At 34.3% G+C, this 19,247-nt stretch overlaps 1 protein-coding gene across 1 annotated transcript; it reads right to left on the bottom strand.

Annotated features, from left to right (window-relative positions):
- Positions 1–225: 225 nt before the first annotated feature.
- LOC149557979 (F-box/kelch-repeat protein At5g15710-like) lies at positions 226–2,168 on the bottom strand. Its single transcript, XM_089830538.1, has 3 exons — positions 2,164–2,168; positions 670–1,447; positions 226–576 (listed from the first exon to the last, which is right to left on the bottom strand). Exons 1-3 carry the CDS (start codon positions 2,166–2,168, stop codon positions 226–228), a joined length of 1,134 nt encoding a protein of 377 aa, XP_089686664.1.
- Between the last annotated feature and the right edge of the window lie 17,079 nt (positions 2,169–19,247).

Raw genomic sequence — 19,247 nt, 5'->3', positions numbered from 1 at the left:
CTTATGCATTTCTAAAATATAAACTTTCTAAGAACTATAAGTATTTTTTCAAACTTGAAAGTAAAAATTGATTTACAAGCAAAATGAATACAACAGTATGTGAAGTACATGAACAGTTTTTAATTCATAAAACAAAACAAATATTAAATGAAATATTGAATGGAATATTTCAAAAATATATAGATTATATAACACCACATAATATTTTTAACACAATTGAAAAAATCACTGAATCGATAGATCAGTCCTTGGTTCAAAAGCATACGCGTTATCAGCAGTGGCACAATGCTCTACATTTTCAACTACTGAGAAACAACTCCATGATTTATTTTCTGTATTGAAGAATACTACATTTCCACTGCCTTCTCTTACGAAGCAGATATAGTGGCCTGCTGCAAAGGCTTTGAATCGGCCTGGTATAGAAAATAACTTCCTTTGCTTTCTGACATCGAATCCTAAATTGGCAAACTCCAACACCTCTTGGGGCATCTCTGCAATCTTGCTCCAGGATAGGTTTAACGATGTGTTTAAATCATCGTCATACTGCAACTTCCACAAATATATTTGAAAGTAATCCTGGCTTACAAGAAAAACTTCAGACCCACATACGAACAGGTAAGGCTCAAACCACAGAGGAGAAGTTTATGGTGTGGGCGAAAACATATTCACCATGTGGAATGTGCAATTTTCTTTAATGCTGAAAACCATAACACCAAATACGCCATGAACATTGTACTCATAAACTGTACAGAAAAATAAACCTTTATAAAAAACTATGGTCGTAGCCACTCGCGGGGGAAGCCATTGTGCATTAACCCATGATTGTCTTGTAGGATCATAAACCTCTTTAAAGTACCTGTGCACTGCAACTACTTGATATTGTTCGTCCTTCCAAAGCATTCCTCCCACTGTTATCCCATGTTCCTTGTTGAGTTTCCGCAGAGGAAGTTGTACAAAACTTTGCTTTGTTGGATTGCATACAATAACACATTCTAGTTCATCGGTTAAGTCCTCCCATGCTGGCCGATTGCATAGTATAAAACATTCTTCATTAAGGGGATTATACAAATAAAGTTCTTCTCTTCGTACCCTATCATTAGTTGTCAGGAGTATTCTTCCGAGTGATGCCCATATAGAACGATTAACAGGAAAAGCCTTCACTTCCTTTGTTGACACATTTAAACGATAACAATTGTTTTGTTCAACCATGAGAAGCCACGGATCGTTCTTGAAATTTTCCTTCCTCCAAGTTATGAAATACTCAGTAGATAGTATGTTGTTCCACTCCTTACAAACTCTACGGCACCTGGCAACTGATTCCACTGGAAGCCGCTTGAAAATGCTCTCTATTACGTCGTCATTTAATTCAGACCACATTAAGTCCATTGCTGAAATCTGGTCTAAGATAATATTCGCCGCTACGGAAGTATACACCCCAAATGACTTGCTGTAATAAAATATTCACAGCTATGGAAATACACACCCCAAATGAACCTTCTATTGGCCTAATAGATTCTATTGCAGAACTCTTTGTAGAGTAATATGCGCGGCTATGGAGATATAGATCAAAAACGAATTTTTTGTTGTGTTAATTTACATTTTATTAAGCCAATATAAATAGCATATTGATTGGGTGCGCCGATTGGGTTTGGGAGTCATCTAATTGCTCAAATTATATAACATTTAGTTTTAATTGAAATAACTTTTTATTTTCCTATCGAATATAACTAAATTTATTTATATTTAGTTGGCTGATCTATGTCTTATCTTTAGTTTTGTTTATGTTGTTGTAAAATGAGTGAAAAGAAAGATTTAATTTAGTTTAGATTTAAATTTGTTATCCTTTTTAATAAATAAGAAGCTTAAGTTGAAGTATATATTTATAATCAAGCCAAACAAAAAATTTAGATGTCAAAATTAAAGTAAGTCAAAACATTAAAAAAAATTTATAGACATGTACCATATTGATGGGAATATAATTTTCTAATTCACCTAAAAATGAGAAAGTCTAAATCATAAAATTAAGTAAAACTAAAATGTCTATAGATTTAATAAATGGAGCAAACAACTAATCACTAAAAAGAATTTTGTGAGTATCCACATCTAATAAAAAAGTTTAGACATAAACATATGCTTTCCTTCTGTGTTCTCTATCTATCATACCGCATTTAGTGTAGGAAGTTTTTAGGGCTGGTTTTTAATGGCTCTCGCTAGCTACAACATAGTAGTTGATACTGGTGTTCATGCTGCTGCTTCTGAAAGCCATGGGGCCTCCATTGGACAAACATCCTCACAAGTTCTTTGTGGAGGTTTTCCATGAGTTAATCCTAATTTTATCATTCCTCTGCAAGAATTTGACTCTACATGTGAATCGTTAGAACATCATACTTTGATAGGGTATTTTTTGGATAGGACTTCTCCTAAAGAAATGCTCCAAGAATGGGTTAACAAGAGCTAGACTCCTCATGAAGTCCACCTTGACATTGTGCAAGACCTTATCAAAGGTTTTTTTTTTCACTCCGCTAACCTGTCCCAGGCAGATGTGGTTTTTAACAATGACCCATGGTCGATTCGCTCCTCTCTACTTGCATTCCAATGATGGTCATGAGACTTTACAATCTCTAATGAAACAAATTTAGGATGTGTGTTTGGGTTGAGTTCTCTAGTCTACCATTGCCTTGCTGGTCATTTATTGAATCCATTGGCAATAGTCTAGCAAAGTTGTTACTAAGAAACACGAGAATGTTTTTAATGCTCATCCTCAGTGACACATTTGTGTTGAGGTTGATCTCTCAAAGGATCTCAAGTATTCTATAGAGATTCAAGTTGGTTCCCACATGTTCTCTCAACCCTATTTGAACCTACCCAACACCTGTTATAGGTATCAGTCGGCTGAACACAAGATAAAGGATTACCCTTTGGAAAAACCTAGGATAAAACCCCTGCCCAAGGATGCTCCTACTAAAATGGTGGAAGGAAAACAAAAGGATGAATGGACTATTGTTGGGCACAAAGGAAAGCCTTCTTCAGCTCCTAATAAGACGTATGCTATTGCAGTTTCCATTCCTCCTATAAAAACATAAACGCAAACCTCAACCATTGCATGCTCAATGACGGTTTCACTAAAGTCAAATCCTATTGATTCACAAGTTTCAACCCTATTTTTAATAGGGGATCAAGGTGACTAAGAGGGCTACCACTCATGTTATAGTTTGCACTCTACTTGCCATGTCTTCTATTGTGACACAGAATGTGTAGCATTCTCAGAATCCTTTTGGACATGCTGATAAACTAGCAGAGAAGTAGTAGGCTATCATTTCAAGAGAGTTTCCTTCTGGTTTTGCCCCAATTTCTATTTTCTTTTACCAAATAGCTAATCCTCTCTTGAGGATGAAGAAGATATGGAAGAGTTTTCATGGTTTTTTTATCATGGAATGTACAAGGTCCCACAGTCCTTTCTAGAAAGTACCATGTTAGGGATACCCATCATAGACTTGGAAATTTAGATTTTTTTGTTTGCAAGAGATTAAAATCTCTAGTCTCATGCTTTCTTTTGCATGTTGCATCATTTGGCCAGATGCCATTATGTTTTCATCTCAGCATGAAACTGGTAGAGGTGTAGTTACTCTCCTATCACCTTGCCTTCATTCTATTATTATTTCACATGTTTTTGACCACATGTACAAATAATTGGCTTTTTCTTTCTCTCAATAATCATTCTTTTGGTATAGTTAATGTTTATGCTTCCAATGATCCTATGGAAAGATCCCAACTATGGTGTTGGATGGTTGACAACTTGCCTTCTACAACTTGGGTGATGTGCAGTGATTTTAATATGGTTTAGCTGGCTTCTGAAAAAGAATTCATTTTTCCTTTTTGCTGGATAGTTGGGGAAAGGGATGCATAGTACTAGTTGCCTAATAAATTGGGCCTGCTTGATCCCAATACTAAATGCCTCTAGCAGAGTTGGTTCTAGAACACTTGGTCTAATTTTCTAGTTGGCTCTGATCATATATTAAAATGTTTCGATCGTGCTATGGTTACTACATATTATTTTTTTCCTATCTTGAGGATCGAGAATTATTGTCATTCCTCTACCTGATGTGACATTGTCAAACTACAATCCTATTTATTTTTCTATTTTTTGGCAAATAACTATCTAGTGAGCTATCAAAACATAGTTTTTTCTTAACAAGTCGATGTTAACACATTCTTCCACTATTGCTCACATCCTACGTATCTAGAATTTAAAGCCATGTCCTCATTCTCAATATGGTTGGATTCAATGGTAGAATGATGCTATTACCATAATTGCTAAATTTCTTTGCATCTATGGGAGATACTTGGTAGTTTTCAAAGAAAAGGTCTTATGAAACTAATACCAAGGCCCTTAGGTAGGCCTCTAAAGCTCTTACCCTTAACCTATTTGATGATAACTTACAAATCCAACTTTCCAAGCTTCACTATGATAAATAGATTATGGATAACTATGCTACTCGGGGGCCCCAAATCAAAGCTTGCCTCCATTGGTTGTAGGTTGGAAATAAAGCTTCTAAAGAGTTCTTCCAAGCTCTCAGAGCCTGTCATACCAAAGTTGGGATTAAGAAGATTAAACAGGGCAATACTATTCTCTCTAATCTCCCTGACATCCTACAAGCTTTTGTGCATCATTATGAAAATGTTTTTGCTTCATAGTGAAATTTGGTTGCTCAGGAGGAAGCTCTTAGAAAATGTATTTTTGTTACTCAAAACTGCCTAGCATTCAAGCAACAAGCTTTTTGTGAACAACTTCTCACCATCAGGGACCTGAAAGAGGTTGTCTTTTCTATGGTAGATGACAAGTCCCCTTTGTGTGATGGGTTTCCTTGTGAATTTTACAAACACCTTTGGGAGTCTATAGGGTCCACACTTACATTAATTCTATTTGGAATCTTACCATACTAATAACATAGTAGCCATTATTAACAAAGGAAACATTAAATTCATGCCTAAAGCTGGTGACCCTAAGGGTATATGTAACTGACAGCCAATCACCTTGCTCAATGTGTCATACAAGATCATTGCTAAGGAAATATCTCTTAAGATTCATCATCTCCTTCCTTTAATTGTGCAGCCATAGAAAATTTGTTTTATTAAATCTAGGTATATTCTTGAAAACATCATTGGGATGGCATTGAATGGGATTGCAAATCCAATCAACAAAATTTATTTTTGAAAATTTACTTTGCCAAAGCTTATGATCACATTGAATGACCCTTTAATTTGGCTATGCTTTAGGCTTGGGGTTTGGCCCTAACTTTTTCCAATCTATGGAGATGCTCTTTGGAGATGCTTCTTCTTGTACTACCATCAACAATTCTCAATTTGAAGCCTTTAGGGTCTTTCGATCCATCAAACAAGGTTTCTGTCTGGCTTCAACATTGTATGTTCTTGCTATTGAAGGGTTTGGTTACTTATTAGCCCACTCTATTTCCTCAAATTTGGTTCATGGAATTTCATTTCCTAATTCTTCTTCCCAGCTTGTCATTGGACATTTTTCTAATGATTCTTTTCTCACTCTTTTTGAGGACAAGAACATTATTAATGGCTTGCAATGCTTGGACAACTTTTGCCAAGCTTCTTGTTTAGCTATTCAATGGAACAAGACACTCTATTATAGGGAATATTTTTTTCCAATCCCACCCTAGCTTGCTCAATTTGAGTGGTAATGGGTCACTCATCGGGAAATTTTCAACTTTTTGGATATTCCCTTTGCTTTCCAAGCATCACCAATGGACTTACGAAATGTTGTGCATGAAAATTGAAAAGAAGCTTGACTACTAGCTTACTAAAACCCTTTCTCTTGTGGGGAAGTTCCAAATTTCTTCCAAGGTGCTAGCGACTACTCATGTTTATTACTCCTTGTGTTGGGCTCCTTCCAAATCCTCTTACCTTACGTTGGAATGCTTACTCTGTGACTTTCTTTGGGCATCTAGTTTTGATCACCATGGTTTTCACTGATTTTCTTGGGATTTTTGTTGTCACCCTAAAGAGTCTGGAGGTCTTGGCCTTCTTTCCAATTAGAAACATGGGCTCACTCTCCATGATAAATGGATTATTCATGCTATCACTGGAGATGAAGCTTGGAAAGTCTTCGGTCGACAATGCATCACTTCTAGATTTCTTGTCAGCATGCCTACATGGAAGGAGATTGGATTTCAAACCCTTCTTGTCATGTGTGAACTTGTTCACATCTAGGGCTCTTTTGTTAGCAAGAGAATATGGAAGGATTACGAAGCTGTCAAGCCTTGGATTTGCTAATCTGGTGATGGGTTTCATGATGGGCTTTCTCTAAATCAAAAAAACCTTTGGTGGTCCCTGATATTTTCTATTCAGGGTGTTCCTTATGCCAAGACTCAAGGTGCTAGTACTGATGCAAGGAGAAAGAATAGCTAGAGCCTAGGGCACACCAAACTATCCAGTCCACCCTACGAGAGTTAACATAGTAGAAAACACAACACAAATACAACACCAAGGAGAGAGAACAACATATCTTTATTGATTTCTCAAGTAAACAACATACATGCCCAATTGTAAGGCCTTCTAGGTTATGGCCAAAACAAATTACAATCTTCAAATTCTCACTTCCAAGTGCATATATTCTGTTTGCAATCTCACCTCTAGATTTTGTCTCCTTCTTCTTAACTACTTCTAAGACCTAACCTTAGACTTCCTTAAATAATTTATGAAAATGGCTTACAGAAGATTCTAGAACATAGAAAGGCCACAAGTCAACTCTTTACAAATATTAGTTACCTAACAAGAATTAAATACAATCAGAGTTGACCCAAACTTGAACCAAACACAAATAACTCAGCAAATGAAAACTGGCACTCGACATCCACACGAGCTTGACATCTAAAGGAATCACTCAGTAGAAACTACAAACTTGGCATCCCCCAATGCCTATCAACCAAAGGAAATCATTTGGCAACCAAAGGAAATCACTTGGCAACCAAAGGCGCTCGACAACTAAAGGATTCACTCAACATCCAAAGAATTCACTTGGCAATAAAAAGAACATAGAAACAACTAAGAATGACTTGACATCCAAAGAGTTCACTCATCAACCAAAGGAACTTGATAGCAACTAAGAATTCAGTAGTAATTGGTAGAAAGAGCAAAACCAGGAGTGCAAGGAAACCCAGGATGCTCCTGCATCAGATAACTAGGGTTGGAAGAAATGATTCTCCTAAATCATGCAAATGTCACAACCTAAGTTGAATCCAACTCAGATTGAGAAATCCATGTAGCATCTTCAATAGGTCTATTCCTCCACTTTGCCAAATACTCATAGTAATCTTTTCCTCTTGTGCTCTTACAATTTCTTTGACTCAATATCTATTCAACTTCTTCAATATGTTTCTTAGGGTAACCATTAGGTGCAACAACATCATCTGACTCATGATACTTGTATAAATTAGCAACATTGAATATAGGAGATACATCCATGTCATCAGCTAACTCAACTTCATAAGCATTACAACTATCAAACTTCTTCAAGATCTTACAAGGTTCAAACTTTTTCATCTTTAGCTTACTGTATGTTCCAACTAGGAATCTTCCTTTCTTCAAATGAACCATCACCTCATCACCAAATTCAAAATCATGATATCTTCTAGACTTATCAACATTCTCTTTATATTTCTGATTATTTTGTTCCAACCTCAACATCACTTCCTTATGTAAAGACTTAATGAAATGAGAAAATGCTTCCCCTGTAGAACTTCTCTTGTCTTCACCAATAGCATCCCTCAAATCTGATACTCCTCTAGGCTACATTCTAGTAACTATCTCAAAAGGTTTCTTCCTTGCACTCCTATTTACAAAATTATTATATGCAAACTCAGCTTGTGCCAATATCATCTCTAGGTTACTTGGCTTATTCCCAACTAAACATCTCAACAAATTACCCAAGCTTCTATTCACAACCTTTGTCTATCCATTAGTCTGTGGTTGGAATGTAGAACTAAACTTCAACTTAGTACCCATCTTCTTCCACAAAGTTTTCCAAAAATAACCAACAAACTTACTCTCTCTATCAGAAATAACACTTCTTGGTAATCCATGCAATCTCACAATCTCTTTAAAGAAAAGTTCAACAACATGCTCTGCATCTAATGTCTTCTTACATGGTATGAAATAAGACATCTTAGAAAATCTGTCCACTACAACAAATATGGAATCATACCCCTTCATTGTCTTAGGTAATCCAAGAAAAAAATCCATACTAATGTCACTCCAAGGTTTCTTAGGAATAGCAATAGGTGTATACAAACCAGTATTCTGACTTACTCCTTTTACAACTTGACAAACTCCACAACTCTTTACAAATTCCTAAACATCCTTATACATTTGTGGCCAATAATATTTCTCTTTCAACAAACTCAATGTCTTATCAATCCAAAAATGTCCCACAAATCCACCACTATGCTTTTCCTTGATCAGATTCAACCTCATAAAACTTCTAGGAATACACAACTGAATACCTTTGAACAACATACCTTCTTAAATGAAATAATCACAATAGTTACTTATGCGATATGTCAAATTTGGTGCTTTGCACTCTCTCCATGCCTAAGAAAAATCAGAATCAACATCATACAACTCTTTCATTTCATCAAAACCAAGAACTTCAACTTTCATTTTAGTCAACAAAGAGCATCTTCTACTTAATGCATCAGCAACTCTGTTAGTAACTCCGCTCTTATGCTTAATCACAAATGTGAAATTGTGCAAATACTCAAGCCACTTCATATTTCTTTGATTCAATTTATGTTGACTTCCCAAGTATTGTAAAGCTTTATGATTAGTATAGAGCACAAACTCTTTAGGAATCAAATAATATCTCCACCTCTCCAATGCTTGAACAATAGCATAAAATTCTTGATCATACACAGAATACTTTCTTTTAGCATCATTTAACTTTTCACTAAAGAAAGCAACAAGTTTACCTTCTTGACTTAATACAACTCCTACTGCATTACCACTTGCATCACATTCAACTTGAAATACTTTGTTAAAATCAGGCAAAGCCAATACAAGTAATTTAACAACATTTTGTTTCAAAGTCTCAAAACTCTTGTCGACTCTATGTTTCCACTTGAATTCCTTTTTATCTCCCCTCATTGTCTCATTCATGGCATTACAAACAACATTTAAATTTCTTATAAACTTCCTATAAAAACTAGCCAAACCATGAAATGATCTTACCTCACCCACATTCTCAAGTGTAGGCCATTCTAAAATTTCTTTAACCTTCTTAGGATCCATCTTCAATCCATCAACTAAAATTACAAATCCCAAATACACAATCTTCTCTTGCATAAAAGAACACTTTTTCAGATTAATCAACAACTTTCCTCTTTCAACATTTGCAATACTTGTCTAATATGCTCAAGATGTTCTTTCTTAGCCTTACTAAATATTAAAATATCATCCAAATAAACAATCAAAAACTTACTCAAAAATCATTTCAGAACTTCATTCATCAATCTCATGAAAGTACTAGGTGCATTAGTCAAACCAAAAGGCATAACCAACCACTCATACAAGCCATCTTTTGTTTTGAAAGTAGTCTTCCATTCATCACCTTCTCTACTTCTGATCTAATGATAGTGACTCTTCAAATTAATCTTGCTAAAATACTTTACTCCACTCAAATAATCCATTATGTCATCCATCCTCGGCATAGGAAACCTATGTTTCACTATTATCTTGTTAATAGCTCTAGAATTGGCATGCATTCTCCATTCTCCATTCTTTTTAGGTGCTAATATAGTAGGTATAGCACATGGACTCAAGCTTTCTTTGATCAAACCTTTCTACAACAACTCATGCACTTGTCTATTAAGTTCTTCATTCTATGCAGGTGTCAATCTATATGGTGCTTTGTTTGGCAAACTAGCTCCAGGATTTAGGTCCATACAATGACTTATTCTTCTCATTGGAGGTAAACCATCAAGAATATCCTCAACAAAAATATCCTTATATTCCTTTAGCAAATTTTCAATTTCTTCTAGTACTTGGCTTCCATTAGTTTCAGCTGTCACTCAGCCACCACTGACTAGTGCTCGGCTAACACTATTTGCTGATACACAACTTGGTCCTTTGGGAATTATAGAAAAAAATACTTGATTCTTCTTTAATTTTCAAATTGTTTTCCATTAACCATGCAAACTTTTATTGCAGTACAACTGATCTCATCTGGACTTTCAATCAAAGGCAGCAATGTTTGTTTCTTCGCATTTACCCAAATAGTATATTGATTCAATCTTCGATTATGTACAACATATCTATCATATTTCCAAGGTCTACCCAACAAAATATGACAAAAATATATGGGCATAATATCACAAAAAAATTCATCAAATTAATGTACAATTTTGAATTTGACAAGGCATTGTTCACTTACTAATATCTTATGCTCATCTTTGATCCATGAAACATGATCAAGTTTGGGATGTTTTAGCCTTTGCAACTGCAACTTTATAACCAGCTCTTCTGATGCCAAATTTGTAGAACTTCCACTTTCATGATCACTTTACAACATTTTCTAGCCATCTTACATCTTGTCTTGAAAAGACTTCTTCTTAAAATAGGTTCCTCATCACTTCCCTTATTACATAAGGTTCTTCTCACCATCAAATTTTCTCCAGCCTCAAGTCCACTTGGTGAACCATCATTATCTCTTTGAGTCACAACATTTTTTTACCTTTCCCAGTTTCAAAATATCTACATTGAAAATATCTATGTCCCTATTTACCACATCTGAAATAGTTACCATGAAATCCACCTCTAGAATAAGAATTACTTGTTCCTCGATAAGAATTAGCACCTCCTCAGTAAGAGCTACCACCTTTCCACTTCATCTTGTCTTTGTCATTATTCTTCCATTCAGATTTTCCTTTATCCTACACAAAACTTTTAGATCTACCACCTTCTCCATAGGATCTACCTCTACCTCTTTGGAATCTACCATCTCTACCTCTTTGTCTTTGTTCATGCTTCTTTGTCAAGATCTCCTCAACTTTTAAAGAATATTCGTATGTTTCTTCCACATTTTCCAACTTCACAAAACTTATTTAATTTTGAATTCCAAATCTTAATCCATTTATGTACCTTGCAATTTTTTCAACATCATCATCCACATGTCTAGATCTGATGTCCAATCTATAGAATTCCTCAGTATACTCCTTCACACTCATCTCTTTTGCCTCAAATTTTGCATCTTTCTCAACAAGCTAACTTGGTAATCAATAGGAAGAAATTTATTCTTTATCTTGTTCACCATCTTTGACCAAGTTCTGATATTCTCCTTTCCTCTCCTTTGTCTATAAGTTTGCAAGTGATCCCACCATAGTGATGTATGATCTTTCAACCTAGTGAATGCAATCTTCATCTTTCTATTATCAGGAGTATTTTCATACTCAAAGAACTTCTCCATATCAAAGATCCAATCCAAAACAACATTGGTATCAAATTTTCCATCATAAGGAACAACTTCCACAACAAGCTTTGAATTCTCCCTATACAACACTCACAGCAATCTTTCCTCATCTTGATCTTCGTCAGGTTCAAGATTATGGTTTGGTGTTGTTGCTTCATCATCACTTACATCATCAAGATGTGCTCATATCCTTTGGGTTGTCTCCACAACATCTAATCTAGCTTAAATTTATCTCAAGTGATCTAATATGGCATTATCAACATTTCCTCTACCACGAACCATCTTTACAAATCAAGTTCCTGCAAGATCGTAACCCTCTGCAAGTTATAGGTAAAATCTGTAGATTTTCCACCCTATAACCAAATCTAAATCAGGGTTCTACATGATCCAATCTCGACAAGGAAAAACCTCAAGTGCTCTAATACCAACTAATGCAATGAGAAAGAATAGCCCATGCCTAGGCCACACCTAGCTATCCAAATCTACCCTACAAGAGTTAACACAATGGAAAACACAACACAAATACAACACCAAGGAGAGAGAACAAGATATCTTTATTGATTATTCAAGTAAATAGCATACATGCCTAGCTATAAGGCCTTTTGGGTTATAGCCAAAAAAATTTACAATCTTCAAATTCTCACTTCCAAGTGCATATGTCCTACTCGCAATCTCAACTCTAGCTTCTGTCTCCTTCTTCTTAACTACTTCTAAAACCTAACCTTAGAATTCCTTAAATACTTTTCCAAAATTGCTTATAGAAGATTCCAAAACATAGAAAGGCCACAAGTTAGCTCTTTACAAATATTAGCTACCTAATAGAAATTAAATGCAAGCAGAGTAAGCCCAATCTCACCTCTAGCTTCTGTCTCCTTCTTCTTAAATACTTCTAAAACCTAACCTTAAATTTCCTTAAATACTTTTCAAAAATTAGTTATAGAAGATTCTAGAACATAGAAAGGCCACAAGTCGGCTCTTTAAAAATATTAGCTACCTAATAGAAATTAAATGCAAGCAAAGTCAACCCAAACTAGAACTAGACATAGACAAATAGGCAAATGAAAACTAGCACTCAGCATCCACACGAGCTCAACATACAAAGGAATCACTTGAAAACCAAAGGAACTTGGCAACAACTAAGAACTCTATGATCATTGGCAGAAAGAGCAAAAGTGCAAGATTGTAAGGAAACCCAGGATGCTCCTACATCAAGTGCTCTATGCTTTTTCAAATGCAACACCAAGACTCCAAAGGACCTCTTTTCCTAGGTCTCTATGAGTCTTAGATCTTGGGAAGATATTTAAGTCTAGTTTCATCTTGCTCGTGAATATCAATAGGGTTTTGATCTTCTACTCTCTGCAATTCTAGATCATTTAATTCACAATGTGGGAATTCTATTTGTTTGACCTTGGTGGAAGGACTGGAAGTGGTATCCTACAACACCCTTCACTAGTTACAAGCCATGCTTAGGATATTGATGCCTCTCTCCTCACCTTCCCATAGTGGATAATCTCAACCAGCAATGGTGTTTGTAGTCTTCTCTTTCTCAATGGAGGATGTGTTTTGATACAATTTGGAGTGCTATCTCTGAGCCTAGTATTTCCCCTTTTTCTTGGTGTATTCATTTTCAAGGGATTCCCCTTGGATCGTGGCTCAAGCATATTCGGGTTCCTGATCCTCTATTTCCTTTTTTGTGGGCAAAACAAATCATTTCTACATATTTTTTGGTTCTATAGGTGTGCTCAAAATTACTGGCAATGGATACATGATTTCTTTAAGCCTTTTAGACCAAAACCCTTTTCTTGGCATATGGTTGTGTTGTTTGATTCCCCAAGATTCCTAGGAAATTTACCCAGATCTAGCATATCTTCAAGATGGAGATTTTGTTTACTTTATGTAAGGATAGGAATGTTATTCTTTTCACTCACAACTTTCTTGATATGAATGTTTCTATGTACACTAAAGCATGTATTTGTAATAATGTCGTAATGTAGATTTAGGTCCAAGCTAAAAAAGTGGGTCTGAAGGTGGCCCACCTTTAGGAGCTTCTTAATAATTGGGGTAACATTCTTTGTACGATCACCAGAGTGCCTTCTGATGCCTTAGTTGACCATACACCACCCAAGGCCTACCATCAAGGGTGCAACTCCTCTTCTTGTCACTCACACACACCACACTCCTAGGCTTCCCATCACCACACTCCTAGTGGTCGTGATGGTGGTTGGTAGTGTCTCTACTCATCTTCTCTACCTTGATGTGGTTTTGGCTAGTCCCCAGGTTTGGTGGCTACCCCTCTTGGTGGTCCTCCTATTGCTTTTGGCAAGTGGCCTTTTTGCCTAAACTTGACTATCTCTTTACCACAGGAAGAGGATAAAGATACAGACAAGGTTCTTGATGATGCTAATGATGGTTGGACTCTTCCTTGTCTACCTGCTAACCCCAAGGATGACTGGGGTTTTAATGATCAAGATGAGCTAGCTCCCTTGGATTGATTTGGCAGCCTAAGGGGTTTCTTAATAATTTTTTGATGAATAGTTGTTGATTTAGGCTATGACCATGTGAACTCTCGTGGGGTGCTCCTATATCCCCCAGCCCCTTTTTTGTGAATTTGTAACAAGTATATTAATTTATTAATAGAAAAGGACTATTCATCAAAAATGTCCATCTCCACCTCCATCAATAAGGACATCTCTACTTCACACAATGACATATAAGACACATAATTTATTCTATAATTTACTCTCTCCATTCTCTCTAATTCTTAGTTAACTTTGTCCACTTGGGGTGTCTCCTTATAGCTTCATTTTGTTCTCCACAAAATTCAATGAAACTTTTCTCTCATAACCATAAATAAGTTTATCTTATTTATTTTAAGGAATCCCATCTTTGTCTTCATTTGTATGGATTTTGATACCCATATTTCATGAAATTATTAAAATGGTTAAATGATTATTAAGATTTATCCTTATTTAAGAGTAGATGTATACAAATTGTCCAAACCACTATAATTCTATTTGGTATGTGGGCTGTCTCTATCTTTTTATCATTTTCTTATATATGTTTCTTAAATTTATGTTATCAATTTATACTTTCAATTTGTATAATATTTTGTTTAAATACACAGAGTAGATATGGAATACACCCATGCTCTTAATTTCACTAAAACATAAGGTTCAAAAAATGTTTGGGAGTTGGACACAACAACACCATTTCATACTGACCCACATAGATAGTTATTCAAAATCATTGTAAGAAGTAACTTTTGTTAAGGCACTTCTAGAAACTGATAAATTTATAAATATTTCTTGTAAAGGACATGCCAATAAAAATAGTTGGCTTCTATAGGATGTTATCTACGTCCCTCACCTTATATGTATTTCTACATCTGCTAGGCAATTATTCCCTCAAGGAGGTAATGTCAAGTTAGAATCTAGTAAATGATGTGGGAGTTATTTGCAACAATTTTAAAAAGTATTTTCATTGATTTTTTATGAATTCCAACCACCATCAACTAAAAAGTAAAGAGAGAAATTAGAAAGAGGAAAAATAAGTATAATTTCATATATGAGAAATTAAAAAGAGATGTAGCAATAGGTGACACATAAATGTTATTGATAAAATTACACCCATAGAAATATATGAAAATTCTATAGTGTATTTTAACATTGAAATGGAAATCAACGTTGCTAGTGATTTCAATCAAAATAGCAATCTTAAAATGTAAACATGTTTGAATCTAAAAACCATGCATAGTTTATCTTTGTCTATTGACCCTTCTCATATTCTTGAGGATATCAAGAATCATTTGAGACAAGCAATTGAGAATGGTGTAAATAATTACATAAAGACTCAAAATCAAAAGATTGATCCTTTACATATGTTGGCTGCAAATTCCATAGAAGAATTTTGAAAAGGGAGTAGACACTAGCAATTCAAGGGACAATCATTAGAGAGGGAAATGGTTGAGGGCAATAAATGAGCTTCTATGAGATTTTGTATAGATAAAGTAGATATAGGTGCTAGACATCAAGAAGAAAGAACTTTTAAAAGAATACTAGGGAGGCCACAGAGAATTGAAAAAAAACTCCATTGTTATGAATAATATTGATTCCATTGAGCATGTGATGTTCTTGATAATAGAAAGGTAGAGATGGTTACCAAGGTTTTCTAATCTTGGAAGGTGATTGAGAAATGTGATGGGAGTGATCCAATATTAAAGGGTGAAATATAAAATTCACCTATGGATCCTAGCATATTAAAATAATGGAAATTATGCATGGCTGGGCACACTAAAAATTATCCCTTGTACAAAAATTATATTGAAGGGATCGTAGGAAGCTAGAACCCCACAATCCTAAATGGTACTTTAGTGGAGTTAATTTATTTGATCACCTTTGTATTTGTAAGAGAAGGATCTATCACACCTTTTTTTGAACTAGCATTTACTTCAGTGGTGAATATACACCAATTGAGAAATTTTAGATATTCACCTACCTAAGTTTGGAGAATTATTTCCACATATTTGGAATAGCATGTCACCCCAACTTTACAAAAATGGGTTAAACCTCTAAGCCCATCGCAATATGATCTATTTCATTGCTTCTATTTTTTATGCCATATAGCCAATCAAAAACATATTTTTCTCGTGGCAAATTCAACACATTCGACTACAATATTTAAAGGGAACACTTTAGATGACCTAAATTTTTGCATGGTTTAAAAAATGGTTTTTTAGAAGAGGTAAAACATTTTCCCCACAAATTGGAGACACATGTCCCACACTAATTCACTTTTCCAAATATATTATGCATTACAATGTATTAGACTGGTCATATAATCACCTAGAAAATTACATAAGACACATTTTGACTACACGAGATTTGCCAAATATTTATTATGTGCTATAAGATTCTTTCAAAATTTATTAAAATTGATTTGTATAAATAAATTCATAGATCAGTATGTTCTCTAAATTATATTATTGATAACAAAGTCTCATTTTCGCAAACTTTTGAGAGCATTGGCGAGTGGCAACTAGAATTGAGGAAAAGGTGAGTAAGTCAAACCCCTATTTGTCTATAATTTTTGCATGGTTTAAAAAATGGTTTTGTAGGAGAGGGAAAACATTTTCCCCACAAATTGGAGACACATGTCCCACACTAATTCACTTTTCCAAATATATTATGCATTAAAATGTATTAGACTGACCATATAATCACCTAGAAAATTACATAAGACACAATTTTACTACACGAGATTTGTTTGCATGGTTTAAAAAATGATTTTTTAAGAGAGGGAAAACATTTTCCCCACAAATTGGAGACACATGTCTCACACTAATTCACTTTTCCAAATATATTATGCATTACAATGTATTAGACTGGCCATATAATCACCTAGAAAATTACATATGGGAGATTTGCCAAATATTTATTATGCACTATAAGATTCTTTCAAAATTTATTAAAATTGATTTGTATAAATAAATTCATACATCAGTATGTTCTCTAAATTATATTATTGATAAGAAAGCCTCATTTTCCCAAACTTCTAAGAGCATTGGCGTGTGGCAACTAGAATTGAGGAAAAGGTGAGTAAGTCAAACCCCTATTTGTCTATAATTTTACTTTGTTCTTATTTAGTAGGTACAAGTCATATTTCTAGTGGCCAATTATCACCTAGGACTAGTGACCATATAACTAGGGAGACCTAGGACATGTATATTTTTTAGTGTAGGTGATATGAGCAATGCATCCTAGTTAGATAAATACATGCAATAGTTGATTGTGACTTCTTCAAAAAGTTGATTTTTGTGGTAGCCTATATTTATTGGTGAAGTTAAACAAGATAAAGTGTAAGTGTATGACATGTGGTTGAAGCCAAGAAAGGCAAGAAAAAAGCACTCATAAAAAAAGTCATCATATTTTAGTGTTAGAAATGTTTGTAGCCAAAATTAGAAAGGTAGAACATAAAAGTATGTTTATAACATTCTCAATTGCAAGATTCCTACCATTTCTAGTTTTAGAACAACATATTGAAGAAGTTAATGAACCTAATATATCTAATCACAATAAAATTTAATATCTCTAGGTAAATGCCTAAATTATCTAGAAAATTATAATCAACTTTGATAAGAATTCCAAAGATGGCGATGGTGAACAACTAGGAAAAGGAGAATGGAAATACAAAGAAAAAATGATGTTAAATTCAAAAGATAATGGAATTAGTATCTATTGATCAAAAAATTTCAAATAGAATGGGCGTCAAAGTATCCATTTATTAAACCTATTCACAATCCAAATGAAGGTAAGCCTCTAAGAAAATGCAAATGTATGATATGTACAATGATAAATAAAAAGAAAAAATAGGTTATAGTTAAAAATTGACAACATAGAAAAGCATATTGTTAAAGTTTATAAGAAGAAAATCAAAGATGGAGTGCAACAATCTGTCATGCCCTAAATTTATGACACAAAACCCAACCAATTTATTTATTTATTTATTTTGAAAATAATGTAGACTAAGGATGACTTCTACATATATTTACGTGTCAATACAACTTAAGTTTATTTAAAGATATTAGAATGTTTCTTGTTTAGTAATTAGTTTTTTTCATAATTTTGGCTTCAAGTTTGCAAGTGTGAAGTACAAATCCTGGGTTCAAGTGGTCAAAGCAATTCTATAGTTTTGTGAGGTGAAGGATTTCAAAAATTGTCCTAGGTATTCATAACCTTAGCTCGTTAGATTCTCTACTTTAATTCTATTCCAGTTTATTTATGATCTAATTATGAATCTTTAATGAAAATCCTACATTTAATCTTGTATCATCTACAGTTATATTAATGGCTTTCAAACTAGGTGCTACTGTTTAGATTGACAATCAAACCTTTATTCCCTCGACCCTACTACAATTTATTACTATCTACTAAGCCTTTATCAATAATAAAAATTCTTATATTTCCAACTCTAAGCTTTCATGCCTTCTAATACTTTGCTACTTACTAATAGGAATCTCCACTATCCTCCTTAAGATAATGTAACACACAACCCTCATTGTTGGTCGACTACTTCCTACTTGATTTTAGAGGGCTTGTAATCTCATGTTCACTTATTTAACACATAAAAATTTAACATTAAGGAGTTGCACATACTAATTACTAGGTGTCTAATTAACATGTTAATAATGTCATATTGTACCTTCACCTATATATCTTATTACACAATAATGCTAGGATGCCACATTTCTTTGATCTTAGTTTGTGGAGAGATTTTGTACCATGCCTAGACTTGAATATACATAATATTTAGTATAGGTATGCAATGATTCTCATTGATTACCAATAAAATTATGTATGTTATCTTAATATCCTGAATAAAATTATGTATGATATTTTAATTATGATATGAAGACAATGGGTAACTAGGCCTCTGACCTGGGTTGATTCATTTCACTACTAGCTAAGCGTTACATAATCTCAATATTGCCCTATTTCTGTATGTGATTAATCTGACCATTGTGTCTTGATAACTTCTTATACATTATGATCCTAACTTTACCTACTTTCACTTCCATTTTTCAAAAAAGCATCTTAGTTATCAATTTAGCATTAATTTTTCCTACATAGCCATTATTAACTTTTATACCAATAAAGAAAATCACAATCAGCTACCCATATATCACCAATCTTTCTAATACCCCTAGGAAGTACGTAGCCTTAACTTCTCAACTTCAATCATATTGATAAGTTGCTGATAGGGT

Source organism: Cupressus sempervirens, chromosome 5 (genome assembly GCF_028749045.1).
Source record: "Cupressus sempervirens isolate cs-2001-9-10 chromosome 5, ASM2874904v1, whole genome shotgun sequence".
NCBI classification, from domain to species: domain Eukaryota; kingdom Viridiplantae; phylum Streptophyta; class Pinopsida; order Cupressales; family Cupressaceae; genus Cupressus; species Cupressus sempervirens.
Note: the sequence above shows the minus strand (reverse complement) of the source record. Positions and strands in the feature narration are given on the sequence as shown.

Coding starts and splice junctions, on each gene's coding strand:
- LOC149557979 (XM_089830538.1), bottom strand. Junction 577..669: donor AAAATTGCACATTCCACATG/GTGAATATGTTT, acceptor CTTGTAAGCCAG/GATTACTTTCAAATATATTT.